The sequence below is a fragment of the Aspergillus chevalieri genome, chromosome 1, assembly GCF_016861735.1.
Source record: "Aspergillus chevalieri M1 DNA, chromosome 1, nearly complete sequence".
Lineage (NCBI taxonomy): Eukaryota > Fungi > Ascomycota > Eurotiomycetes > Eurotiales > Aspergillaceae > Aspergillus > Aspergillus chevalieri.
The window spans coordinates 4,080,809-4,106,802 of NC_057362.1; the positions used below are offsets into that span (position 1 = coordinate 4,080,809).

Here is a 25,994-nt window from a genome sequence, read left to right on the forward strand (position 1 = left end):
TGCACACCTATATGTGAATAAGTGGATGTTCATCCGGAAAAGTTTGCTATTCACGCGCTGTAAATTGTTCTAACCACAGCCAATCGTGTACTGTGTTCTCCCCTGTATATTTTGCTTACCCCTGCATTGTTTGAATGTTAGGCGCCACATACGGGAACTGGTCTCGTTCAACATGTTTGTGCAACCTATACTACAACTTTCCACATAGACTGGGATATATCATCAGTTCCGTCCACAGTTTTTAGTCAACATGCATCACAGCTTCAAATTTTTGTGGGATATTTTTTTCAGTTCCTGCGGTAAATTAGAGCTTTGGGAATTCCAGGGCTTTGTTTCTCAACATACGACGCGCTACAACTCGAAAATACCACTTTTAACCTAAGCCAAAGGGCATGCAAGATTACAAGTCTCTGCTGGAACCTTTTCGTTTCATACATGAAAACTCCACCAAATTGTTCGATTGACCGATATCTTTTCATCACTTCGAATTTATTCACCTCCTGAGAAAATGGAACCATCCAACAGCCTCTTGTCCCTGTTGCTTGCGACATTTTCATGCTTTGTGCCCCAAAAAGGTTTGCATACCTGTCAATCTAGAGTAATGTCTGACTAACATGACTTTGAAGAAGAAAGCTATAGCACTACACCTCACCTAGGTTCTGTTATAACCCTAATGTGTGCGTCACAATTGGAGGAGTTACGAGTGAGTACCTGAACGTTGATAAATTAAATCCTCGCTTTGTGTGCATTGCTAATGACAAGTTCCCAGGGGATGCGCCCTGGTCCAGCATCCGAGCCGGACAGCCCACGCATAGTCGGGGAAGACACACCAACGGACTGCGAAAACCTAGAGACATGGTACCGCATTCAACGGACAATTCGAAACACAGCTGAAGCTCCAGAGACTGGTTCTGATACGAGAGAAACGCGATCCGAAGCTTACAGGATCTCGAGGACTGAAATAATCAAGTGTCCTGTTGGGTTAGAACTTCTAGCGAACTGGCTGCGAATAGATCAGGAGGCTTCAGACAAGGAGAAAAGAAAGGTGCTTATTGGAGAATTACAGGAGAGTTATCTCAACGAACGCTCTCATGTTCGCGCTCTTGCTGCCCAACAAGGCCGGTCATTGGATGAGATCCACGCCTGGTTTATGAATAAGGTACGGGACTTGGAGGCGATTAGCTTCGACGAAGGGCTGGGCCGGAAAGCTACATAAGATCCCCTATGTACGCCCTCAGCATGTTACTTAATCCTTTGATTTTAGGTTTGAGTGCTTTTATATTAGCCGACTTTGTACGTCGTTGATAGAACAGCATATGTCATCGTCTTCTATATGGGTCCCTGCGGTTCCAGGCAACCCCAAGCAGCCGTTCGTCTCAGAAAGAAAATTCATAAGGGGCAATTGAGTCATACCATCAATGTCATGAGACGAGATGGTCCAAGCTACTTGAGTCGTAAGCGCTCCCTGTCGCGGCCTAGTGGTTCTGTTTTCAAACTCCCCTCCATATTCATCTACTTTATATACAAATTGCTGTCAAATCAACCAATAAAACTAGAAGGGCTGCACACTCAGCATTTTCTCTTCCCTGCACCAGTTTACCGGGTGTCAAACCATTTGGATTCTTGATGTCTCGTCTCGCAGACCTCTCAAGCAAGAAACTAACGCACTTAGTATGACCATTTCCGGCAGCTCCATGAAGCGGTGTTCCCCAATCGTCCCGCTCTGTGGAATTCTCATTCTCAAAGAGGTCTTCACTATCAGGAATAGCAAAGGAGAGGGCAAATTTGAAGCCGACCATAACTGGCTGCTTTGTGAAGGGCACTTCGATTCCGGAGCTCAGCGCCATGTTTCAACAGTAACTGAACAACCTCCGAGCTCCACGGAGATGGCTGCCGTTCCAAGTATAGAATTGACCTCTCGGCGGTTAGCGTTGGAGTTAGCACCATTTAAGTAGATATGTGACCAGTGGGAGTTTGCTGGGTCGACCGCCATACTGTGATCGCCGTATGTTAACATGGTTTCAAGACATGAGAGTATAAGAAAAAAGAAAACGAACATCAACGCATCGCCAATGTGCCCGAGGCATTCGTTGATATCCCAGTTGTGCTTGAATAAGACTTCGAATGATTGAAGATCCCACATGGATCGCTCATTGCATCCACCTGATGTGGCTACCACAACATCTGCCAGTTTTTCTTTAACTTTGGTAGCGATGGTCCTCAGATAGGGACGAAAAGATAGTACCTGGACCATTCAAACGATCAGAACGCAAGTTCATCTGCAACTTCGATATGTCTCGATTTCAATGCGATTTCCAATGCAGGTTGAAACGAGTACATTGGCTGACCGGGTAATTTGGTGGGTGCTCAGGAACTTCTCGGACACCCATATATCAAGAGCATTTTTGAGTTGGGAGAGGTTGTTTGGATATTGGCTGGTCTCGCCGACGCTGTTCAACGAAGAAGAAACATTTCCATATCTTAGAGAAGTGCAGATTCAAGGAGTATTCATAACTCATGATAATCTATGGTACTTCACTGGCAATTCCACCGATGTCGAAGCCAGTTATCAACACTCTAGGCACGATGGGGATGATGCGGATGATGGAGATTCCTCGACTCGAACTCTTCCTTCAATCCCGAATTCCGGGATTCCCTGCCCGAAGTGATGAACCGTACCATATGTGGAGAACACAGCCAGATCCGCGGATTTTCGATCCGCTTATGAAGACGATCGCTACTGGGGTACTCCGGATGCCCCAACTGGAGAGGTTTCTCTTCTTGATCGGGATGGGTTATACGGATGATGATGGTATTATATTCGAATGCCTAACGTCTGGAGAGCATCCGGAGTGGTTTCAAAACCCTCACAAGATGGTCGAGCTGGATACAACCCGATGCTACGTGACACTTATGCCCGAAGCAAAATGGGAAATTCCCCGTGATATTGCAACTCTCTGGAAGAAATTTGTGGGAGATAAAGATTCATTTCTCTTGCGCCCCTGAAGTTTTAACGTAATATAATTTAAGTCATCATTCAGATAAGGCGAGATAAAAGACCCCACGTGGTGCTCTTTTTTGCGCTCGGAGATCCTATCCACCGCGAACCATTCTAAAGGCGTTACAATCGGCGTTCGATACAATCCCTCAAGCATCTGGGCTATGGGGGTCACTGCGAGATATTCCGACGAAAACGTCCAATTCTTTAAATGGTTTCTTGCACCATTCGCCCATTCGCAATCATGCACAAAATCAGGGCCCCGACAGGTATCCGCTGCTTGCGCAGCCGATCCATTTCTAGACAGCCAGTGGTCCAGCTGGGACTCACGACTCCGTCTTGATCCCCTTCCGAAGATGTTGAGGTGAAGTCGGTTCTCAAACATGAGTACGGGGCTCATACTAGGCAGCAAGCTCCGTTATTCGAGTATTTGCTTCTTACAGGAGTACTGCTAGTTGAAACATCTATAGAGTTACGTCCCTGACATAGCTGGTAAGCGAGCGGGCCGTGTGGGATCTACATTTACGTGCTTATCGTGGAGCAACCATTGGCCGCTCTTCCCATGTCGCCATTTCGCTGCTAAATGAGGAAGAACTGTTGCGGCAATTATTGTCAAGTCGGGTCTAGGCTAAGCTCAAGACCAAGTGTTTAGTCGGTGATCATCGGGGGCGATCTGCCGATCATTCGTACCCTGCGTACGAGTCTAGGCATCTTCATTTCCGTAGTGTATCCTGTGTATATAGACTGTATTGCAAAACTCGTAGCTCCATCTTGTATAGAGTAACAATAGACCATGCCTCTCATTGCACTTCTCCTCTGCATCCTCTTCCATGTCGTTCACTCCAAAATCCTTCTGCCTGGACCCTCCGGACCCTGCCAGGTACACATCAAATCAACGGAACTAGTCGATACCTCGCGGGTCGACCCTTACAGTCCCAAGCACGATGTCCGAGCTATCATGGTTAGCACATTCGCGCCCATCCACTGCGGCGAGGTGCACTACATGCCCTACATACCCCCGCGAATCTTCCCAGAAGCCAGCCGAAGAATGAAGCTCCCAAATAGCACCCTGAACATCTTCGAGCTGCCCTCATTTGCGCCCTCTGAGGACCATCACAACGACACTCAAAAATATCCCGTCATCCTGTTCTCGCCAGGGATGGGCAGCTCTCGACTCATCTACGCCAACATCCTCGAAGAAGTCGCTAGTGCGGGCTTTCTGGTTATCTCCATTGACCACCCACACGATGCCGCTGCTGTTGAATTCCCGGATGGACATGTCATCTCCATGAACCCAAATATACCACACAACGTTCCATTAGCCCTGGAGACTCGCGTTGGTGACGTCATTTTCACCCTGAACCAACTTCAACGCAACATCCAATCCATATTACCCTCATCTTTCTCCAGAAAGCTATACTTGGATAATGTAGCCGTCGTCGGCCACTCAGAAGGCGGCGCAACCGCCGCAGCCACAATGTTCAACGACACCCGTTTTGCAGGAGGCATCAATCTCGACGGCAGTCTATTTGGTCCCGTCGTGCAAAAAGGACTCGACCGCCCATTAATCAATATCGGTGATCCACATCTGGCAAAGGAACAGCATTGGGCTTGGGATGTGATCTGGTCGCGTCTGCGTGGCTTCAAGCTTCAATTGCGGATCAATGATATCAAGCATCTGGGCTTTACTGATCTGCCGCTGGTGTTTGATAGTGCTCCGAATGCGAAGGCGCTTCGTAATGAGAGTGCGGAGCATTTGGGGTCTTTGCCTGGTTTGGGCACGCTGCCTGGGTTAAGGGTTAGGGCGATTCTGGCGGAGTATATCACGGCTGCTTGTGGGTTTTTTGTCACGGGGAAGAAATCTGACCTGTTAAATGGGCCGTCTCCATTGTATCCGGAGGTTGTATACGTGAGGCAATAGCCTGTAGCGTAGCTATTTGGAGGTGATAAATTTGCCGCAAACGGCCGATAATCATAACATTCATACCTGTGTTTAATCATCTATTCACCTGGAACACCCACCCCAGAAACCTCCCTGCAAATCCTCAATAACTCCTCCTGCTTATTCACATTCCCAGCCCCCGGATGCGCCGAATCCTCTCCACTCGTAGTAAAAAACGCCCCACTCCTCAAACCAGCCAATTTCCCCTGTCCAACAGCCCAATCCGCCAACGCCCTCGCCGGCTTATCCATTCCCCCCGGAGCCATCGAACCTCCCATCTTAGTCCGCACCCAACCGGGATGCATGCTCACAACCTGAATTTCCTCCCCCCACCGCCTCGCAAACGCATTGGCCAGCATAGTATCATGCAATTTACTGTCACTGTACGAATGGCTCTGCGTCACATTCCTCAAACTCTCATCGCCGCCGTAGTGACTATCCGAACTCATAAACAGCAACCGCGACGTTGGCCTCTCCATTAAACAAGTGAGGATATACGGCGCGAGTGTGTTAACAGAGAACACAGCAGACAGTCTATCAGCAGTGATCTCCCGACTAGACGTAGACCCATAGCCAATCCCCGCATTGTGTATGATCGCGTCAAACGGCCCTTTGGCTTCTTGGGCTAGTTTCTTTGTCTCGGCGATTGAGCGCAGGTCGCCTACTAGGACGGCTTCGGCTTTGGGGACTGCGCGGTGGGTTGCGGCGGCGCGGTCTGTGTTTCTCGCGTGTAGTACGACAGAGTGGCCTCGGTCTGCGAGGATGCGGGCGGCGGCTTGGCCGATGCCATCACTGGAGCCAGTTATGAAGATGCGTGCCATTGGGGGTAAAAATGTCGTATTATACTATGTGACAGGATTGTTAAGATTGTTTGTTTAATTGTTCGAAACGTCTTCGTTTATTGAGGCTAGACAAAAGTACATAGGGCTTGGCTGGATGATGTCATAAACGGCTGAAAACCGGCCATATGACGTCAGGGGCTGGGGGTCTCTGTCTACTCGTAGTGCATAGTAAATAGATATAGGGACTGAGCAAGAGCTAATACTAATTTACTGATAAGGACGTTCGTCTTTCGGAGCATGGCTTACCTATGGTCGCGAAAAGCGACCTCGCCCTCCAACTCACCTGGGAGGCCGGCCGGTCAGTAGTTGGGTGGGTGACCACCAGCGAATCTTCCACATATTACACTTGTGCAGCGTTTATGAAATATGCCAATAGTGGCTTTATTATATATTATATCCGATTAGCAAGTTCATCTGATTACCTTTTGAATTCATGGTTATTCGGTAGCATTCATATTGAAGATATTATTGGTTGAAATTACTCTAATAGAGACATTGACTATGAGGCTCTTTGTTAAGGGCTAAGCCCGTAGTGCTAATGACTAGCTATCACACAAAAGATTTCGTTGAAGAACAGGAGAACGGATGTCCGATCGGACAGCTTTATATACAAATGTACGCCGTGCGGGGTAGGTAGTCTGGTAACCCCTCCGATCATCTCTCCGAATAACATATCATTTATTCTACAGGCGCAGCCTGTGACAACACCCCCCTCCTAAGAATCATCCCCATCCCTCACAGGGCTCTGGCTTCCGTGGCGTTGCTCCCATTCATCCAGTGCGGCGGTATTCTCCATGTTGTGCGCAGCAGTCCATTCAGGATGTAGATAACCGGTCCATTTCACTAGGTATTGTCGCTGAAATCCCCGTCCACGGCGGATCTGTCGGTAGTCCAGTATACGCTCCACCTGGTATTCTTCCTCGCCGTCAACAAGCACAGCTGGGGGCTGATAGTCGTCATTGCGCTGACTGGGAAAGGGGTTGTTTGCTGCTGGCCGGAGGAGGTCAACATGGAAGACAGGGTGGATACCCTCTGGTGTGTTCAGTCGGTAGGCATACGGGCTAATCTGTGCTAGGATGGTATATTTGGCCTGGCGCACATCAAGCTTCTTGCTGGGACGGCTTGTTCGGATATTATGCAGGGCGAGCCAAACTTTATCACCAGGCTTGTAGTGTGGTGCAAGGTTTCGGTAACGGTTGGCATATTGTTCCTGTCGTTCCTGGGCTGCAGCTAACTCACTTTGAGCGACCTCCAATGCATTCTTGAGTTTGTCAGCTATTCGTGCACCTGCAGACCCACTGGATGATTGTTGGAGTTCTTCAGTGACTGGTTCAACTAGTTGAAGTGTCTCCAAGTGGAACCCATGGTCAAGGAAAAAGGGGCTGAACCCAGTAGAAGCTGCAGTCTGGTTGGCAATTGCAAGCTGCGCCATAGGTAGGATTTCTGACCAGTTGTCCTGTGCAAAGTTGCAAAAGTTACGGAGATAGCTCTCAACAACTGCATTCATGCGCTCTGTTTGCCCATCAGTTTGGGGGTGGTAGGCAGTGGATAGGCGTCGATTGATCTTGAGGAGGCTACACATGCGTTCCCAGAGTTCACCCACAAACTGTGAGCCGCGATCAGAGGTGATAGCAGCTGGGAGGCCATGGTATGCCACAACATGCTGCAGGAACTTTGGTACAATATAGTCACTTCCTGTCCTTGCACAAGGGATTAGGATAGTCCCTTTTGTGAGGCGGTCTACTATCACCAGGATAGCACTGTAACCATTTGACTCTGGCAGTCCTTCTATAAAATCCATGGAGAGTTCACGCCATTTGCGATCTGGGATAGGTAAGGGTTTCAGCAGTCCTTGTCGTCGATCTCGCCATATGTTGGTAGCTCCACATTGGTCACAATTCTTGACAAAACGTTTCACATCTGCACTCATATTGGGCCAGAAAAGTTGTCGAGCAAGTAGACTATATAGTGCAGTGCTACCTGGATGCCCAGACAGTGGGGAGTCATGGGCTTCTTGCATTAATCTTGTTCGTAAAGGTTCATTATTGGGAACCCATCGTCGTTTGCGAAAGAGGATCCGACCATCAGAGTCTAATTCACATTCGCCAATTGAGACCCGGATTCCCAATTCAGGAGGGAAATGAGGTAATCCTGCACGGATGGCATCACAAAGTATGGGCATAGTGGTATCCTCAGCTTCTGCATGGCTCCATTGCTGTTCAAGATCTGAGGTGGTGTTTTCATTTTCTGTAGTTCCATTACTAGTATGGATTGGTAAGATTTGAATGGACTTGTCGACCTGTACAGCTGACACACAGCATATGGTGCATTCACTGGTCTCAACAAATGCATTAGGGTCCAAGAGGCGCTTCTCTCGCATCTGCAGTCGTTCATCACCTGGGTCATTGGGCATGTCTTGATCTCGGCGAGATAGGGCGTCAGGAGTAAGGGCAAGTTTCCCAGGTCGGTACTGGAGGTAGAAGTCATAGCGGCTCAATATATCTGCCCAGCGCATCTGTCGTTCATTAAGGCGTCGCAGCTTCATAAAATAGCGGAGATTCTTATGATCAGTGATGATGATGAACTTGGGTGTGCTAATGAGCTCTGATTCCCATTCCTTCAAACAATTGATGATTGCTAGCAACTCCTTGTCATGGATCTCATAGTTGCATTCTGCAGGTGAGTTCTTTTTTGAGAAGAAGGCACATGGGCGCAGTACCCCATTGTCATCATATTGGGACAATACACCACCAGTAGCCCAGCCAGAGGAGTCAGCCTCTACCACTGTAGCGCGGTCTGGATCAAATTGCGTTAAGATAGGTGCAGTGGTAAACATCTCCTTGAGCTGGTTGAAAGCCTTGTCAGCGTCTGAATTCCATGTGAATTTTGCTTCCTTCTTGGTGAGTGAAGTGAGTGGTGCTGTGATATTTGCAAAGTTTCGTATGAACCGTCGATAAAAATTGGCGAACCCTAGGAAGGAACGCACCCCCTGTACACTGGTTGGGGCTGCCCAATCCTTGATAGCTGATAATTTGGCAGGGTCCATGCGGATGCCTTTGCCTGCCTCAATAATAAAGCCCAGGTACTTGGTGGATTGTACTTCAAATTCGCACTTGTCAATATCAAGCTGAAGACCAGCATCCTTGAGCCGTTGCAGGACTTTGGAGACTTTTTCACAGTGGTCCTGAAGGGATCCAGAGGAGAAAACTAGGATGTCATCTAGGTATGCAGACACAAATTCATCAAGGAATTCCTGTAGAGTCCAGTTCACATAGCGTTGGAAGGTGCTTGGTGCATTGGCGAGGCCGAAAGGTGTGACTAGCCATTCAAAGAGGCCAAAACGTGTGCGGAATGCAGTTAACCATTCATATCCCTTCGCAATGCGGATCTTATGGAAGGCGGCAATAACATCCAGCTTGGTAAACCATCTAGCTTTTCCAATACGCTCCAAAGTCTCATTAATCAGGGGTAGTGGATATCGGTCCTTCTTGGAGATTGCATTAAGGGCACGATAGTCACAACAAAATCGCAAGCCACCCCCAGGTTTCTTGACAAATAGGACTGGTGCAGCTGCAGGGGAATCACTAACACGTATGAACTGCTTGTCCAAGAGTTCCCGCAGGGTTTTCCGCAGTACAAGGAGCTCTCCCCGGGACATGTTGTATAGTGGACCCCAGGGGGGTTCAGGTGTGCTTCCCTTCTCATCCTTCCCTACTAACTCAATTTTGTGATCCACCTGTGGTCCACGGTGTGGGGGCAAGGTGTCCGCCTTCTTCCGTTCAAACACTTCTAACCAGGCATGATACTGCTTGGGTAGCTTTTCTCTAGGGTCAGAGTGATGTTTAACCTCTAGGGCCTTCTCAATATCCCGCATGCTGGCAGTAAATATCTGTACACTATGGTTTTTCTTGCGGCGATCCATCCAGACCCTGAATGATTGAGCGCTGACCTGATGGATCTCCATGTCTGGTTCATGCTGCAGCGAGGGGACGTGATCACCATTGGCCAGACGTAGAGCAGGTACACCCAGGGGGCTGTGTGCAATAATGGACACTCCTTGGTGGTAAAGCCAAGGTAGGCCAAGAATGAGGTCTTCACCATCAATGCGGGGAACAATGTATGCATACATTTCCTGTTGTTTATTCCCACCAACGTCCATAGAAAAATAGGCGACTTCTGTGATTAGACCATCTCGTGGACCATCAAATCCTCGCATGCTCCGGGGGGAGATGGATATGCGCTGTAATCGGTGACGTGAGGCGTAGCGTTCAGATATGATACCATATGTTGTACAACCAGAATCTGCTAATGTTTTGCAATTGCTCTTTCCATTGACTAAGGAGCTAACTAGCAGTGGGGGACCATTGAAGTGAACGTTTTGATTGAAGGTACGCCAATATCTCTGTAACCGATCTAGCTCTGACTCCTGTGGGCGACTTTGCACAGGAGTTAGGCTTTTCCCGAAGGTACATCAGGCACTGGTGTGGCTTGAGTGTCATCCAGGACAGCATCTGTGACATCCTCTGCAGTGAATTCAGCAACCCTAGGTGTAGGACGTTGTGCAGGGAGAAATGGGCACTGGCTAATCTGATGACCAGCAGAGCCGCATCGGAAACAGCATCCCTCCTGCTTCCGGCGCTCAATCTCTTTGCCACTGACCCATCGAGCCCGCTTGCGTTGGGGGTTTCGGGCACGAGAAATGGTGGGCTCCCAGTCCATGGGGTCTCCTTGGGTAGAAGTAGCTGTGGGGGAGGTTGCTGGAGGAGGAAACATGGGTGTAGTTGTCCGTCGATTAGGGGGACGTCGGTGTTCTGCAGAGCGCTGTTGGTATTTCTGATGCCTATCATAGATACCCTGGAGTTGAACACAGTATTCGCTAAATGTTTTGCAGGTAGGCGCGTTAACAAGCCGATTGAATATATCATCATTGAGGGTGTTTTCCAACCAAAAAATCTTCATATTGTCGGGCTGGTTCTGTTGGCCAGCCTCCATCAGATAACGGTCAAAGGTTGCAAGCAGTTCATTGATGGTTTTGTTGCCTTGTTTCAATGTGCTGAGGTTGTACATAGCCTTCCTCTGGAGCTCCTTATCCATATAGTTGAAATCAAGATGTTCGAAGAGTTTGGTCACTGTATCGTCGTTTACCATAGTGGGCGAATCAGCGTTGGCAATCATCCATGGAAGAATATGGCTAGCTGCATTGCCAGACAATCGTCCATAGGCATACCAGAGGCATTCGTAAGGACCTCCCAGGGCCTTCCTGTCAACATGGAGCTTCGCTTTCAGGAGATGCTTGAAGTTCTGATAGGAAGCAATATCTCCCTTAAACACCTCAGGATCCGGTAGGATTTGTCGGGGGCGCTGGTGCACACTATTGCTATCATTGCTTTGGCTCATAGTGCTTGGGGTCTCCTGTGAGTCTGTAGTTTCCGGTTCAGCGCTCAGTGCGGATTCTTCGTGATCGCTAATGGTAGGGGCTTCATATGTGGGCATGAGTTCTAGCCAGTTGCTGTTGTATATAGTAGAGCAATAGTTCTTGTCGTCGTGGTTATCGTCGTGGTTATCGTCGTGGTTATCGTCGTGGTTCTCGTCGTGCGTGATTATACTATTCTCGGTCGATCCCACTATCGCACGATTGAGCCGCCGATAGGAAAGGAAAGGAACGAAATCTAATGTTAAGGGCTAAGCCCGTAGTGCTAATGACTAGCTATCACACAAAAGATTTCGTTGAAGAACAGGAGAACGGATGTCCGATCGGACAGCTTTATATACAAATGTACGCCGTGCGGGGTAGGTAGTCTGGTAACCCCTCCGATCATCTCTCCGAATAACATATCATTTATTCTACAGGCGCAGCCTGTGACACTCTTGATCCAACAGGCATGACAATAGACTAAGAGGTTAGACCTAGCAAATTCCTGTGTACCCGCTGCTAGATGCTGCCAAGTATGCATCCAATTTGTAGTCCTTCTCTGTATGCACCAAGGCAGGCCAAAAGCCTAATATTTCAAGATTTGATCCTCCCACAGAGCACCACATCTTCACCAAATGGGTGCCATTTCACATTGGCAAGCCGTGAGGCTGGAACTGCATTACCAGCTGCATCAAATCGTCGTTTCGGCGACACGACCACTCCACCCTGGCCCAGCCATGTTGGGGCAATGGTAATGATCACACTGTCAATCAACGGCTGGAACGACGGCTCCAGTAGGGTATTGATCACACCACTGCCACCTTCAATCATAACACTGTTGAGGCCTTCCTTCTTCAAGGTCTCCAACACGGCGGTCCAATCGAGATCATGGCCAGTTTCGGGTGTAGTGATATCGAGTGTAATGAACTTCCCACCATGTTCCTCGAGAATCTGTCTTTGCTCGGCAGGAGGTGATGGGTTCCGCGTCAATATATAGGGAGCACGTCCGCAGCCATTCCTAGTAAGTTGAAGAATCTGGGCCTCCTCCGTGAAGTCCCATCGAGCTGTGGGGTCAATGATGATGGGTCTGGGCTGTCCCTGAAGGTTGTCGCCGCCACCATACCCCCCAACGCCTTGAATTCGACAGTTCAAGCCGGGGTTATCTGCCACAGCTGTGCCCACTCCGATCAAGATAGCGTCATGGCGAGATCGGAGGTAATGCGTCATGGCCTTAGACTGGGGGCCTGAAAGAACGGTCCGAGCTCCGGGCGCAATGCTGAGAGACGAGTCCAGTGATGTAGCAAAGGTAAGAGTCACAAAGGGCAAGTTGGAATTCTTGATCTCGGCATTGTGTGGCAGGAGGTAAGGCTCTAAGAACGGCCGCTCCGACTCGGGAAAAACCAACACATCTTTGGACATTTTCGATGTATTTCGATGCGAGGTTACCAGCCGTAAATCAATACACAGGCATACAAGTGGTAAGGTAGTTTAGATATATTGGACAATAGAAAATCGGACGTTACGGGATAGTAGAAAGTTGTGATCTTGAAGGTTTTTCGAATTGTGCGGGAAAGGAATTGTCGTGGGGTGATCTGCCTATTGACCGAGTTATATATTCTGATTTCAAGGTCCCAGCAAAGAACAACATAGAAATTATTAGTCAAATTCAACTCTTATTTCCTTTGTTTTTGAAGATCAACATTATTATTCTCCAAATGTGTTCTCTCAGAGCATTTTCATAATCACCTGTGTGATGGTGCATAAGCGAGATCCAGCTCCACTACTTAATGGCGATAGGGAAACACAAGACGCAACAAGAGTTTTTCTTATTATCTTCTGATATTAAGGGTTTTCCTCTCTAATTACGCTACGTACTTGGGCTATTGTACCTATGCCGGTCAGCCTCTGTTTCTGGCGGCAAGACCTGAGCCAAAGTGGACATTCGAAAAAATACGCAGAAGACCTTCTGGAGATAATGTAAAACGCTGTGACACGTGAAAATTACCTCAAAAGATACTAATAAGGCTGTCTCGATGCATCGTTCTTGAATTGCTCAGAGTCGCGGTTTACCACCGGAACCCCTGTTTTTCAGGTCCTCAAATGCCCTAGCTAGATATCTGACCCCAGTATGCCTAATAACGCGAGCCTCTATATGTTAATGTCCTACTTTGGCAAGCGTTGTGATGGTTAAAATCAGTGTTATAGTCAACGATGTTGGATATGCTAACAGCGCTGCCATTGAAGACATGAGCATCACAGATTTCCGCACGCAAATTGACGCCAATCTCCATGGTGTTGTCTATGCCGCCATAGCAGCCCTCGCATTCCTCCGCCAGTAAGGGTGAGGCCGCCCGCCGGCGAAGACTTGATCTGCTTCCTATCTAAAGAGAGCACATATCGAGCCACGTCATGAGCTCGGACACGCGGCTGCAAGGAGTCCATTTCCGGCCTAATCCCGGTGATAGCCAACTACTGTAACTATCAAGTTGTCGGCTCCCAATGGACTTTCTTCTTTTGCTCTAATACTCTGCAAAGCTAAGATTACTATCATGGAAGATGGTACTCAAGCGCACGCCGGCCTTGCTGCCTTTCCTGCAAGAAAAGCAAGCAACGCTGCGACAAGGACCTTCCAAGCTGCACTTCATGCCTAAAGTTTTTTTTTTTCTCGCCACTTGATCCTTCATCACTGACAAATGCATTGCTTTTTAAGACAACGAGATTCTGTGGTTACCCCGACTCATCGGTGCCTCTTATATACAGGAATCAATCATTCGCATGCCAGAGTCGCTTTTTGGCTTCGCTTCTATTGAACTTTCATGACACTGCACAGCGATGCTGGTCAAGTAAAAGGTATTTTTCTTGTAATCCAGAAACGCGACTCTTTGTACTGGTTGGTGTAGACTGCTTTGAAGATAACGTTGCAGGAGTAGGTTGATGTTTTCACAGGCTAAGCAACTCATGTGGCATAGAGAAGTTGTCAATGATGTATTCCGCCAATTTTTCAACGGACGAGTGCCCTGTCCCTTTGCCAAACCTTATATTCGAATCAATGCTTCTTCATGCCGCCACCCATCGCTTCGAACCTCATACGCTCCTGTCAACTCAACCGAACGTTATTGTGACTTAAACACTATTGATGGCCTCCGCAAGGACTCGGCTTGTCTCATAACATGTTCCAGGTTAAGGAAGAATTACAACACAATAGATGACAACAGTGATGATGGCAGTGATATAAGTCACTGGGTGGAAAAGACCTTCTGTGATTAACAGAATCAGGAAAAGGATCGCAAAAAGTGCAGCGATGGAAAGCTATTTTACAAAGGAAGGCGGGTAGTAGTATATCTGTAGCATTGTGAGGGTGAGGGATGAAGGTGCTGTAAAATGAGAGTGTAAGTGCAGGAATCAGCTTCTTTTTTTTTTTTTTTTGCCACAACAACACAATGAGCGTTCTCTATCCATATCCCATCATCTACGAAACAGAATCTAGAATAGATCAAGTGCTAGCCATGCGAGGAACTTTGATGGATTGACTACACAAACTCTTCCTCATTTATTTACCACCCATCTGCTCCAGCTGATAAGCTCTGGTACTGCTCTCTGCAGGTGCGTGGCCATCAACCACATCCACAGTGAATGTATCCATGATCTCGTCGGGCATGATGTTATGCAGGATCATTGCCACACTGTTCAAGGGTACGGTCAGGGACTTGAAAAAGAAAGAAGCATGATGCATGCTTGGCAGGAGAAAAATGGAAGAGAAAGAAAACGTACAAAGCTGTAACGGCAAAGCCAGTTTCCAGGACAAGAACGATGGCATCAAAAAGTCCTTGAAGACTCCTGTTATCTGTTTCATGAAAAACATAAGAAAACCAGGACGGCACAAGCGTTGCTCCATATCTGACATTTGCTAGTATACAAGGTTGGATTTCGCAAGGATGCCTGTACTTACCCTAATGCTAAGGAAGCCGTGAGAATAAAGCGGTTGCGACGGTTAAACGGAATTTTTGCCACAATGGCAAGGCCACTGACCAAGACTGAGGAGAAGAGGAACGTTGTCATGCCTCCCATAACCGGGTCGGGTATTGCTACAATGGCAGCGGCAAATTTGGCAAAAATGCCGGCAATTATCAAGAAGAGGCTTAAGAAAAAAAGAAAGAAAGAAAGAAAAAGGTCAGCAAAACGTTTGATTGCAACAATCAGTGCTGTTTTTGAAGAGCACGGGCAGAGGGAGAACAGCTCATACCAGCAGCAGAAGCCAGCAGCTCGATTGGCACATCGGGTCAGCGCAATGACACCGTTGTTCTGGGCAAAGGTCGTCATCGGTGTCATGGTGCCTAAAGCTGCAAAGATGCAACCGAGACCGTCGGATAGCATACAACCCTGGATACGGGAATTGAAAACCTTGCCCTCAACTTCGAGTCGCGAGACATCACAGGTGGCGGTCACGTCGCCCACGGCTTCGCAGGCGCAAAGGATGAAAACAGCAAGTAACGGCAACACTAACGGCCCGTAGACCTGAAGCTTAAACGTATGGACCCAGATGAATGAGGCTACCGGAGCCTGCATAAGACGGTTCAAGACGTCAGCAATTTGGGAGGGGCAAAATCAAGTTTCACAATGTCATGAGAGGTCCACAAACCAACCTCTGAAATTTCGGTTCCATCGAAATATCCGCAGGCAGCAGCAACAATGCAACCGATAAGCAAACCAATAATCACAGCACAGGACTTCATTATGGGCGCCCCGAACCTTTCGCATATTAAAATGGTCACGAATACCAAAAAGCCGAGCCCAACGAACTCGGCACTTCCCCATGGAAGCGCGTGAGGTGCGTCCACACTGGGGCACAAGACATATTGTCCAGATTCAGGGCGGGACATGCAGTCACTGGACCCGCCAGCCCACTGTTCAAAACCAGTTTGCAGCAGGGAGGTACCGATCAACATGATAGTCGGACCCGTGACAATCGGTGGGAAAATTTTCTTTATTGCAGCCGGGGGAATGAATGAAAGAAGGACCTCAATGAGCGCGCAGCAAGCGGACGTTCCGAGAAAAGCGCCGTATGCATCGGGGCAGGGAAGTTTGGTGCCATCATCAGCCGTCGGACAAAAACCATTCTCGTACATCTGATTGACGCCTTTAGAAGCGACAGTGATGATAGAAAAGGACACTCCGACCATTGATATAACGCCGGTACCGATATAATACCTATTATCAACTTATCAGTCGCTGAGAATCGGGTGCACGGTTGAGGAAGAACGGTTGGGGGGAAGATAATTGTCTGAGCCACATACGGTGTGTTGTAAATGCGAAACCGAATGATCTGGACCATAGAAAGAATGCCAGAGACTATCAAAGCCGTGGATACCAGGTACTGGCTCTGTATAGTGTCGAGGTTCATACTACTAGAGAGAATCTTAGGCGGGCTAATAAGGCCACCTAGCAGGGCGAGGGCATGCTGCACACCTAGGATCACGGCTAGCAAAACAGGAATTGGGTCATTGAGTCCGAAGAAAGGCATTGCCCGTGGAGTGCGCTTAACAAATGGAATTTCGGGACGAAAGAGGGAGGCGTAGTCATAGTCGCCGATTAGTCCATCTCTGGTGGTGAAGGCACGGCGAAGTGACTCTAGGCGTTGACGGATGGTTTTTCGCGGATGGGGATAAGGCCCAACGGTGTCAGGCTCACCCGTGGAATGTACAGAAATGCTCATGGTTGTTGTCAAGGCGGATTGGGTTTGGTTGACTGACAAGAAGAAATATGTGCAAATGGAAGATAATGGGCTAACTGTAAGTCCCAGGCTTGAATCATGTTTTGTATTTGAAAACTGTGTGATGTAACAACTATCCAGGCTTCTTCTCTCTAGCATTGCACCTATCTACTTTTTCAGTGAACCGGCATGTTCTGTGATAAGATAGACGCCATCTTCAAATTAGATCCACCATGTTTCGGGATTTTGATGCAACGCGTCATTGTTGCCATTATGATAGCTGGCTGGCAGGTTCATCATTACATGTAGTGCAGTTCGAATTGAGCTTCAGAGCTCTTCTTCAACGCTCGGCTCCGACCTATGTGACTTTGCCTCGAGCTGATGACCTCAATATAGAACGCCCGCCATCGCTAATCGCCGAAGTTGTGGGATACTGACTCGATGGATCTGGATTCATTCGCCATTTGTCAGGCATGTGGGATAACCACATTATGCAATTAATTGAATTAGATAAAAAAGCTGTTAAAAGGGCCACCCGCCGTTTTCGCAATATCTTATCACCAGAACTGAACGTGGGCCCGCCCCCGGATATCGGCGTTCTCCGCTGCCTGCAAAAAGATGTATTCGAAATCAGTGTGCCGTTAAGCGTCTGAGAAGACTCCATATCTAGGGGTCCTATCTTAGTTCTTGGTTGTTATGCTACGAGTATTTTGATATATTGAATCCAACTATGTTGTACACAAACGCAACTATCGTCACGGTCGATCCATCACGACGAGTTATTGGCGATGGAGCACTTCGCCTAGAGAACGACAAAATCGCTGATTTGGGTAAGACGGATCAATTGAGGGTAAAATATCCCGGGGAAAAGGAATATGACCTCAGTGGCCGCATTGTCATACCCGGTCTCATTTCAACGCACATGCACACGGCGCAAACATTGCTGCGAGGGACGGCGGATGATCTTGAACTTGTCTCGTGGCTCTGTGAGAGAATCTGGGTGCTACAGGGTAACTTCACCGAAGCAGATGGATATGCCGCCGCGCGTTTGAGCATCGGGGAGATGTTGAAGTCAGGCACTACGTGTTTCTTAGAGAGCATGGTAGGTTCCATCCCATGTATCGGAGACGGAGTGACAGTTAGACCCTGACGGAACGATTCCACATCTTCAGTTCGCCGACCGATACGGATTTGATGGGCTTTGTCGAGCTGTGGAAGAGAGCGGAATCCGTGGCTGTCTGGGCAAAATTGTCATGGACATAGCACGATACGCCAAGGACGACGCCTGGGCAATGCATCCAGGACTGGCCGAGAATCGGGAAACGTCATTGCTAGGCACTCTCCGCATGTGGGAAAAATGGAATGGCAAGGCGGACGATCGTATCCGTGTGTGGTTTGGGGCCAGAACGCCAGGAGGGTGAATGCAATGCGGACATGTCCATTTAACAGTGCAGATCAATGACTGACGTTTTCTTCTCCCTCGTAATAGGGTATCAGAAGCGCTCTACCGGGAAATGACTACACTTTCGCATTCCAAGGGAATCCCGATCACAATGCACTGCGCCGAGGTCAGAGCTGACCGAGAATTTCTCAGTTCTGTCTCACACACGCCCATGTCCTATTGCGAATCCGTCGGACTCCTCTCCCCATCCACTGTGCTCGCTCATATGGTTCACTTGGATGATTTCGATATTCAGCGTCTCTCAGCGTCCGGCACACATGTTGCCCACTGTCCGACATCAAATGCGAAACTGGCCTCAGGCATCTGTCGTGTTCCGGACCTCCAGAAGGCAAACGTCAACATTAGCCTGGGAACAGACGGTGCACCATGCAATAATACCTGCGACTTGCTGCAGGAAATGAAACTAGCCGCTATTATTCACAAGAGTACCTCGTATGACCCGACGGCCATCCCAGCAGAGTCCGTTCTCGAGATGGCCACCATCAATGGCGCAAAGGCGCTGGGCTTGGACGACCGTATTGGTAGTCTCGAGATTGGGAAGAAAGCTGATTTTGTGGCAATTGACATGCGTGGGATTCACTCCCAGCCTTGGTTCAATGCTGTCAGCGCAATTGTATATACAGCGACAGGGAGAGATGTAGATGTCGTGGTTGTCGATGGACGCATGCTGGTCAAGGATGGCGAGCTGTTAACCATGGATGAGACAGAAATCGTGGAGGAAGCAAAGAAAAGAAGTCGAGAGGTGGTGGAACGAGCTGGCTTAACTGAAAAGACGAAAGGGCGATGGCCGGTGGAGTGATTGGTGATGATGACTGTGACAACACCCCTACAGCTCCCGACTTAGTTTATCATAAAGGTTAAGCGATAGGTGGACGCACACAAAGAAAACTCAACAATTGTCCAGCACACTCTATGCGATTTCTCTTGCTCGCCGAGATCCGCGGGATGTCAGAAATTGGAGGTGGTGTATCGCAAGAAACCGACGCTGTCGGTCTCAAACAAACCTTATGGAGCACGGAAAATCCCAGGGCCTGATTCCCTTTCTGTCACATGTTAAGGTGCAGGCTCAGGCAGGGGAGAACGAAATCTTAGGGCAAACGAATATTTATTCGAAAATCTCATTACTGTCGACCATGATGTCTATGTATTGAAATCCAGCACGCACCGCCCTTGAGTCTTCCCCTGTCGCAACTGATTCGCAGCATACAAAAGCTGCTATATAATAAAAGGCTCATATATTGGCTTCAACAACTCCACACAGCCATTGACAGAGCATCACCCATATCCCTCTGTGACTCTGTCAGAGGCTCAACCACCTTGAGTTATTCAGAATCAAATACATAGGATCATTACCAGCAACCACTGTTCCAGATGCAGACATTCCCAACATAAACCCCAACTCCCCCCACAGGAACCATGCTAGGTGCAATTCAATATGCAGCTGCAGACAATGCAACTACTATCACTCCATGTGCCCCCTTTCCATCTGCTATGTTGTGAACAGTTTTGAGTAGATCATGGACCTTGATGTGGTCATTGAATGCTTTACGGCCAAGATGGCGGCAGAGTTTCTCCTTTTACTTGCCTGTATTGATGCTGATGACCCGGAGGCCCCATCGCATTGGTAATTTGAACGCCCATGTGGCTGGCTGCTCTCCCTGGGCCGATTATGACGGCCCATTAATCTATGCGGAGGTTTGATTCTCGGAGCTTTTAACGTGTCAGTAAATGATGTCTTTGTTGGATTGAAAAGAGTCACTCACAGCTTTTGACATGGTAGGCATCACCTCAATTACCTGCACCCAACTAGTGCTGACCCAGTCATCACCTTTAGAGCAGCAACAATAAAAGGGCAAAAATGATGGTTGACTGAGCTTAACATGTGGCTTAAGTACGGCTGAGAAGATGGGAAGCCCTGTTTTCTACACCCTATGGTCGTATGTACTAGATTATTGTTAGAAAGGTTAATATACAGGTTAAAAACATCAAACACTCGAATTTTGTTTAGTTGACGCTGCAAGACCGAGAGACAAAAAAATAGGATACTAGTGAAAGGTAGGGCTCAGTAAATGATTCACTCAATGGATGCATAACCCTTATGCAAATAATGAACAGAGCTATACCCAACCAATCACGGCGATTCCACCGAGAATGGCTAAGGTGCCACGGAGTCTGTCCGCCCCGAGTGAATTCGGTCGATCAACATCCGAGCTTGTGCAAAAAACTGGAACATAGAAGAGCGCACTACTCAGTAATGTCCTGCCCGAGGTTATCAAGCAGCTCTGGTACTGTCATGCCATTCCACGGCAACGACTGTCAAATATTCCCCATGGGGATTTTTCCTTTCCACGGGGTCACTGGCATCAAACAATTCCTATTCTCTTGAAAGCCCTATTGTAAGCCCAACTCGCGCTGTAAGCTGGGATTGGTGGCAAGTAAGGTGGATTGAGAGGCATAGCCAAACATGCCCAGCATAAATGCCAAGTGTGACAGTCACCCCGTATATCTGAGAGCTTTGAATCATAGCAAATCCCCGCAGATATTTCTAAACGTGTCATAGAATTGTCCGGGGTTGTGGGGTACTATAAAGTACGCCTCACATTCCGCATACGGTTCTATCTCCTTATGTTTCTCAGGTCTTGTTTGGTTTCTCTCCAAGTATTATTCCCCTTCTTCCAAACCAAAGCTTTGTATGACAGCGAAGAAAATGCCATCCCAATCCGATACAACAATGAGTCCTCCAACAACCAACGGTAAAGATGCCTTGCCCCAGGACGGCACCTACGACCAGATCGAAATCGCATCCAACCCTCAAATCCTCACCGAAGCAGACTGTTACTCAGACCTAGGCTACTCGTTCCCCAGCGTCAAGAAATGGACAATCATTACCGTCATTTTCCTCGTTCAAACATCCATGAACTTCAACACCAGTCTTTACTCCAACGCTGTATCTGGTATCTCAGAGGAGTTCAACGTGAGCAAGCAAGCGGCACGCTGCGGAGCTATGATATTTCTCATCCTATATGCATTTGGGTGTGAGCTCTGGGCTCCCTGGAGTGAGGAGCTGGGACGAAAGCCCATTCTGCAGCTGAGCTTGTTCCTCGTGAATATCTGGCAGATTCCGGTTGGGATTGCCCCGAACTTTGCGACGATTATGGTTGGACGGGCTTTGGGTGGTATATGTACAGCTGGGGGATCTGTGACATTGGGAATGATTGCGGATCTCTGGGAGGCGGACGATCAGCAATATGCAGTGGCATGCGTGGTGTTTTCCTCCGTGGGAGGCTCTGTTCTCGGCCCTGTTGTTGGGGGATTTGTGGAGGCTTACCTTCCTTGGAGGTGGAATATTTGGATCCAGCTCATATTCGGTGGTTTCGTTCAACTCGCACATCTGGTCTTGGTGCCAGAGACCAGGACATCGATACTAGTTGACCGGGTTGCGAGACACCGACGTGCAAAGGGCAAAAACGTTTACGGCCCTGGCGAGGTCGTATCTTTCAAAGATCGGTTCTCGGCACGGGAGATCCTGACAACCTGGGTCCGGCCTTTTCGCATGTTTCTCACTGAGCCAATTGTTGCGGCCCTATCTCTGCTCAGCGGTTTCACAGATGCCCTGATATTTATCTTCATTCAATCCTTCGCCCTCGTTTACGAGCAATGGCACTTCAGCACTGTGGCCGTCGGTCTATCTTTCATTCCTATTATAGTAGGATACATAATCACCTGGATAATCTTTATACCCGTCATCTGCCGCAATATTCACGAGCGTCAGACAAAACCGGATGATGAACGAGCACAATACGAATCACGTCTTTGGATCCTCCTCTACGCAGCACCCTGCCTCCCCATTGGACTGATCGGATTTGCGTGGACTTCTCTCCCGCAAACGCATTGGATCGGAACGATGTTCTTCTCAGCGCTAGTGGGCATTGCGAACTTCAGTATCTTCATGGCTACGATCGACTATATGATTTGCGCTTACGGTCCGTATTCTGCATCTGCTACGGGAGGGAATGGCTTCGCAAGGGACTTTCTGGCGGGTGTTCTGACTGTTCCTGCGACGCCATTTTATCAGAGTTTGTTGCCTTGCATTATTTTTTAATCGTATTTTCTTTTGCTGACAACAGGTCCTAGACATCGGAGGAAAGTATCACCTGGAGTATGCGTCTACCATTCTATGTAAGTCACCTTGTGTCTGTTATTTGTGTACTTCGGCTAACCATGTTGGATCCAGTCTGCATATCAGTGCTCCTCGTCGCTACGGTATATGTGATTTACTTCTATGGGCCAGTTCTCCGCAAGCGGTCACCGTTCGCGCAGCAACTGATGGGTAGGAGGGCGGAAATGCAGACTGAGATTCGATCTGCAGCTGCGTCGCGAGCTAATTCTCGTCGAAACTCGGAGGTCTGAAGGACTGTATTCTTGCAGGTCATGTAGTAGTTAGTTGTGATATGTAGCGGTAGCATTAGGGGGTGGAATGGTCGGTTGTATGACTAGTTTTGGACAATTGGGTGTTAGCAGAATCCTCTTTCATGGAAATATCCAGAATAACGAGAATAACGGAGCTCTAACCCCCGACAATCTCAAAAAAGATATTCAAGGGACCCCTACGGAGCCGTCTTCAGATCACGGACGACTTTCCGAACTCAATTGCAATGATGTGTCGCTGTCGTCAAAAAACCTCGGAACCGTACCTGACAAAGTATGATAAAGTGCGGAGATTGACTCGGTGACTTCTCCGAAGGATTCCTCCACATTCTACTACACGCATGGGGTAACCCCGGCAGCTTGATCCAACCAAACCTGGATGTTCCTGAATTGTACCTGAACTACTCACTTGACCTCAGCGAGCTCGGCAGTATGCCCGTGAGAAATCTGACCCGAATCTATCATATCCAACGGTATAAGTATCCCTCGCAGTACGGAGTGTTATCCCATCATTCAACAACTCGAAAGAAACATACTGGCGAAATGACCGTCATCCAACAAAAGCCCCAAAACCTTGCCATTCAGACAAACCCCAACCATGACTTACGAGTTGTGGAATGCGAAATCCCCAAGCTTCGTCCCGACGAGTGCCTGGTGCACGTTCGCGCGACGGGAATCTGCGGCTCTGACGTCCACTTCTGGAAGCATGGACACATCGGACCTATGATCGTGACTGATGATAATGGATTGGGACATGAGAGTGCCGGTGTGGTACTACAGGTAGGCGAAGAAGTGACGCGCTTCAAGCCAGGTGAGACATCCCCCACCTTACACATGTCTTTCCGAGCCATACTAACACATATGTAAAGGCGATCGCGTGGCTATGGAATGTGGCGTCCCCTGCTCAAAACCAACCTGCGACTTCTGCCGCACAGGCCGGTACCACGCCTGTCCCGACGTCATCTTCTTTTCAACACCCCCACACCATGGTACCCTGCGCCGGTACCACGCCCATCCGGAGGCCTGGCTGCACCGCATCCCCGACCACATCACCTTCGAGGAGGGTGCCTTGCTGGAACCTCTGACCGTCGCGCTTGCCGGAATTGATCGCTCGGGACTCCGACTGGCGGACCCTGTGGTTATCTGCGGTGCTGGGCCAATTGGTCTTGTTACGCTGCTGGCTGCAAGCGCGGCTGGCGCGGAGCCTATTGTCATCACCGATATTGATCAGAACCGCCTTACGAAGGCTAAGGAGCTGGTACCGCGTGTGCGACCGGTGACCGTGTCCAAGGAGGAGAGTTCGCAAGCGCTCGGGCAGCGGATTGTGCAGGAACTCGGACAAGAGGCGAAGCTTGTGCTGGAATGCACGGGTGTCGAGAGCAGTGTGCATGCTGGTATTTACGTAAGTTTTCATTAGCCGTGCTCTAGCAAATTCGGCATCAGCCGCTAACTCAATTGTTCAGGCAACCCGCTTCGGAGGTACAGTCTTCGTTATCGGCGTCGGGAAGGACTTCCAGAACATCCCCTTCATGCACATGTCGGCCAATGAGATTGATTTGAAGTTTCAGTACCGCTACCACGACATCTATCCCAAGTCGATCGCTCTGGCGGCAGCTGGAATAATTGACCTCAAGCCGCTGGTGTCTCATCGGTTCAAGTTGGAGGACGGGCTGAAGGCGTTTGACACGGCGAGTAACCCTGGGTCTGGGGCGATTAAGGTGCAGATTTTGGATGACTAGATAGATAACTTAAGCAAAGATAAGAAGTCAACTTCCTATCTTTGCTTAAAGTTCTAATATGAATATTCATGAGAGGATTTTCGATTCTATATATTGAAGCTACCCTCAACATTGGCCAAGTTTTGGGTGAAATCATACTCGCTCTCTCTTTGATTTATTCCGGTACTGAGTTGGAAGACCCAACCAAATTTCTTTCAGTGTACTTGGACGAATATATCAAGGATAATAGTTGATATAACGAGAAACAGCACCGTCTCCGATTTGGGTAGGTCCCGCGATATAACACTGTCGAGACAACGCAACCTTGTTCGTTCAGCTTCTATATGACCGTCGATATATATGTCGATATATATGTCCTTGATGATTTATGTATTGGAGAACACGTCTCTAGAATAGAGATCAGGGAACTAACAACCTAACCTCAATGTACCCTATTCCACTGCGTTCATATCTATTCTATCTCAAGTATACAACATGCCCCCATTAGCACAAATAACATCCCCCGTAACCCACCTCGACCTCTCTTGCGACAAGAAAAGCACAATATCCCCAATATCCTCCACCGTTCCACACCTCTGCCCCGCCGGAACCTTCTTATTTTGTTCCTCCATCCTCGCCAAATGCACCGGCCCAGCTGCCTGGTACATATCCGTATCCACAGGACCCGGGTTCACAGCATTCACGGTAACACCGTAGCTATGACCAAGTTCAGTAGCCCAAACGCGAGTGAGACCCTCGACGGCAGCTTTACTGGCCGCGTACACCGACTGCGTGGGGTATCCGCCGCGCGCGGAGATGGAGGAGAGATTGACGATGCGGCCGCCGCGAGGCTTGGGGAGATAGGGCAGGACGGCTTGTGTCATGAAGATCACGGCGCGGACGTTAACGTCCATCATGCGGGTGTATGCGTCTAGCGTGACATCCTCGAGCGGTCTGTTGTCGCCTACGCCGGCGTTGTTGACGAGGATGTCGATTGTGTCGGTTTGGAAGGCGTCTAATGTGGCTTTGATGATGGTGCTGGGGGCGTTCGTGTCGGCCATATCGGCTTGGATTGAGATGGCTTCTTTGTTGTCATTGCGAAGTGAGGTTACGAGTGCGTCTGCGGCGGTGCGGGAGGAGGGAGAGACGTAGTTAAATGCGACCTGAAATATTAGTTAGAATGAGTTACAGACGACTTTGAGATAGCATTGCGTCATACCTTTGCGCCTTCTTGGCTTAGGCTGCGGACGATACCAGCGCCGATTCCGCGGGCGCCTCCGGTGACAATGGCGACTTTGCCTTGCAGAGACATGACGGTAGTATACAGGGGTATGGTATGTTCAGATGCACAGGTACAGTGGAGCGCAGCTGGTCAATTTATTGCTGGATCATTCGTAGTTTATGACCGAACATCTAGCGAACTAGGAAGTGGACCGCCGCCGGAGCTAGCTCCGAGCAGCTGTTAGGGCTAAATCCCCGCA

General features: G+C 48.7%; 9 protein-coding genes across 9 annotated transcripts; 5 read left to right on the forward strand and 4 right to left on the reverse strand.

Annotated features, from left to right (window-relative positions):
• Positions 1 to 673: 673 nt before the first annotated feature.
• Positions 674 to 1,216, forward strand: ACHE_11422S (uncharacterized protein; the record flags this gene model as incomplete). The annotated part of the gene is made up of 2 exons (XM_043275990.1): positions 674 to 703; positions 770 to 1,216. 2 exons carry the CDS (start codon positions 674 to 676, stop codon positions 1,214 to 1,216), a joined length of 477 nt encoding a protein of 158 aa, XP_043132542.1.
• Positions 1,217 to 3,791: 2,575 nt separating this feature from the next.
• On the forward strand, positions 3,792 to 4,919 carry ACHE_11423S (alpha/beta hydrolase family protein; the record flags this gene model as incomplete). Its single annotated transcript, XM_043275991.1, has 1 exon — positions 3,792 to 4,919. The coding sequence occupies one exon, from the start codon at positions 3,792 to 3,794 to the stop codon at positions 4,917 to 4,919; it is 1,128 nt and encodes a 375-aa protein (XP_043132543.1).
• An 80-nt stretch (positions 4,920 to 4,999) lies between these two features.
• Positions 5,000 to 5,761, reverse strand: ACHE_11424A (uncharacterized protein; the record flags this gene model as incomplete). Its single annotated transcript, XM_043275992.1, has 1 exon — positions 5,000 to 5,761. One exon carries the CDS (start codon positions 5,759 to 5,761, stop codon positions 5,000 to 5,002), a length of 762 nt encoding a protein of 253 aa, XP_043132544.1.
• Positions 5,762 to 11,789: 6,028 nt separating this feature from the next.
• On the reverse strand, positions 11,790 to 12,614 carry RIB7_1 (RibD family protein; the record flags this gene model as incomplete). The annotated part of the gene is made up of 1 exon (XM_043275993.1): positions 11,790 to 12,614. The coding sequence occupies one exon, from the start codon at positions 12,612 to 12,614 to the stop codon at positions 11,790 to 11,792; it is 825 nt and encodes a 274-aa protein (XP_043132545.1).
• A 2,131-nt stretch (positions 12,615 to 14,745) lies between these two features.
• On the reverse strand, positions 14,746 to 16,908 carry ACHE_11426A (nucleobase:cation symporter-2 family protein; the record flags this gene model as incomplete). Its single annotated transcript, XM_043275994.1, has 6 exons — positions 14,746 to 14,878; positions 14,967 to 15,092; positions 15,145 to 15,333; positions 15,439 to 15,755; positions 15,839 to 16,403; positions 16,490 to 16,908. 6 exons carry the CDS (start codon positions 16,906 to 16,908, stop codon positions 14,746 to 14,748), a joined length of 1,749 nt encoding a protein of 582 aa, XP_043132546.1.
• A 727-nt stretch (positions 16,909 to 17,635) lies between these two features.
• On the forward strand, positions 17,636 to 19,166 carry ACHE_11427S (amidohydrolase; the record flags this gene model as incomplete). Its single annotated transcript, XM_043275995.1, has 3 exons — positions 17,636 to 18,007; positions 18,078 to 18,322; positions 18,395 to 19,166. 3 exons carry the CDS (start codon positions 17,636 to 17,638, stop codon positions 19,164 to 19,166), a joined length of 1,389 nt encoding a protein of 462 aa, XP_043132547.1.
• Positions 19,167 to 21,098: 1,932 nt separating this feature from the next.
• ACHE_11428S (uncharacterized protein) lies at positions 21,099 to 22,777 on the forward strand (the record flags this gene model as incomplete). The annotated part of the gene is made up of 3 exons (XM_043275996.1): positions 21,099 to 22,443; positions 22,502 to 22,546; positions 22,602 to 22,777. 3 exons carry the CDS (start codon positions 21,099 to 21,101, stop codon positions 22,775 to 22,777), a joined length of 1,566 nt encoding a protein of 521 aa, XP_043132548.1.
• A 561-nt stretch (positions 22,778 to 23,338) lies between these two features.
• ACHE_11429S (NAD(P)-dependent alcohol dehydrogenase) lies at positions 23,339 to 24,534 on the forward strand (the record flags this gene model as incomplete). The annotated part of the gene is made up of 3 exons (XM_043275997.1): positions 23,339 to 23,606; positions 23,665 to 24,197; positions 24,259 to 24,534. The coding sequence occupies 3 exons, from the start codon at positions 23,339 to 23,341 to the stop codon at positions 24,532 to 24,534; spliced, it is 1,077 nt and encodes a 358-aa protein (XP_043132549.1).
• Positions 24,535 to 24,995: 461 nt separating this feature from the next.
• Positions 24,996 to 25,825, reverse strand: ACHE_11430A (SDR family NAD(P)-dependent oxidoreductase; the record flags this gene model as incomplete). Its single annotated transcript, XM_043275999.1, has 2 exons — positions 24,996 to 25,676; positions 25,733 to 25,825. 2 exons carry the CDS (start codon positions 25,823 to 25,825, stop codon positions 24,996 to 24,998), a joined length of 774 nt encoding a protein of 257 aa, XP_043132550.1.
• Positions 25,826 to 25,994: the final 169 nt, after the last annotated feature.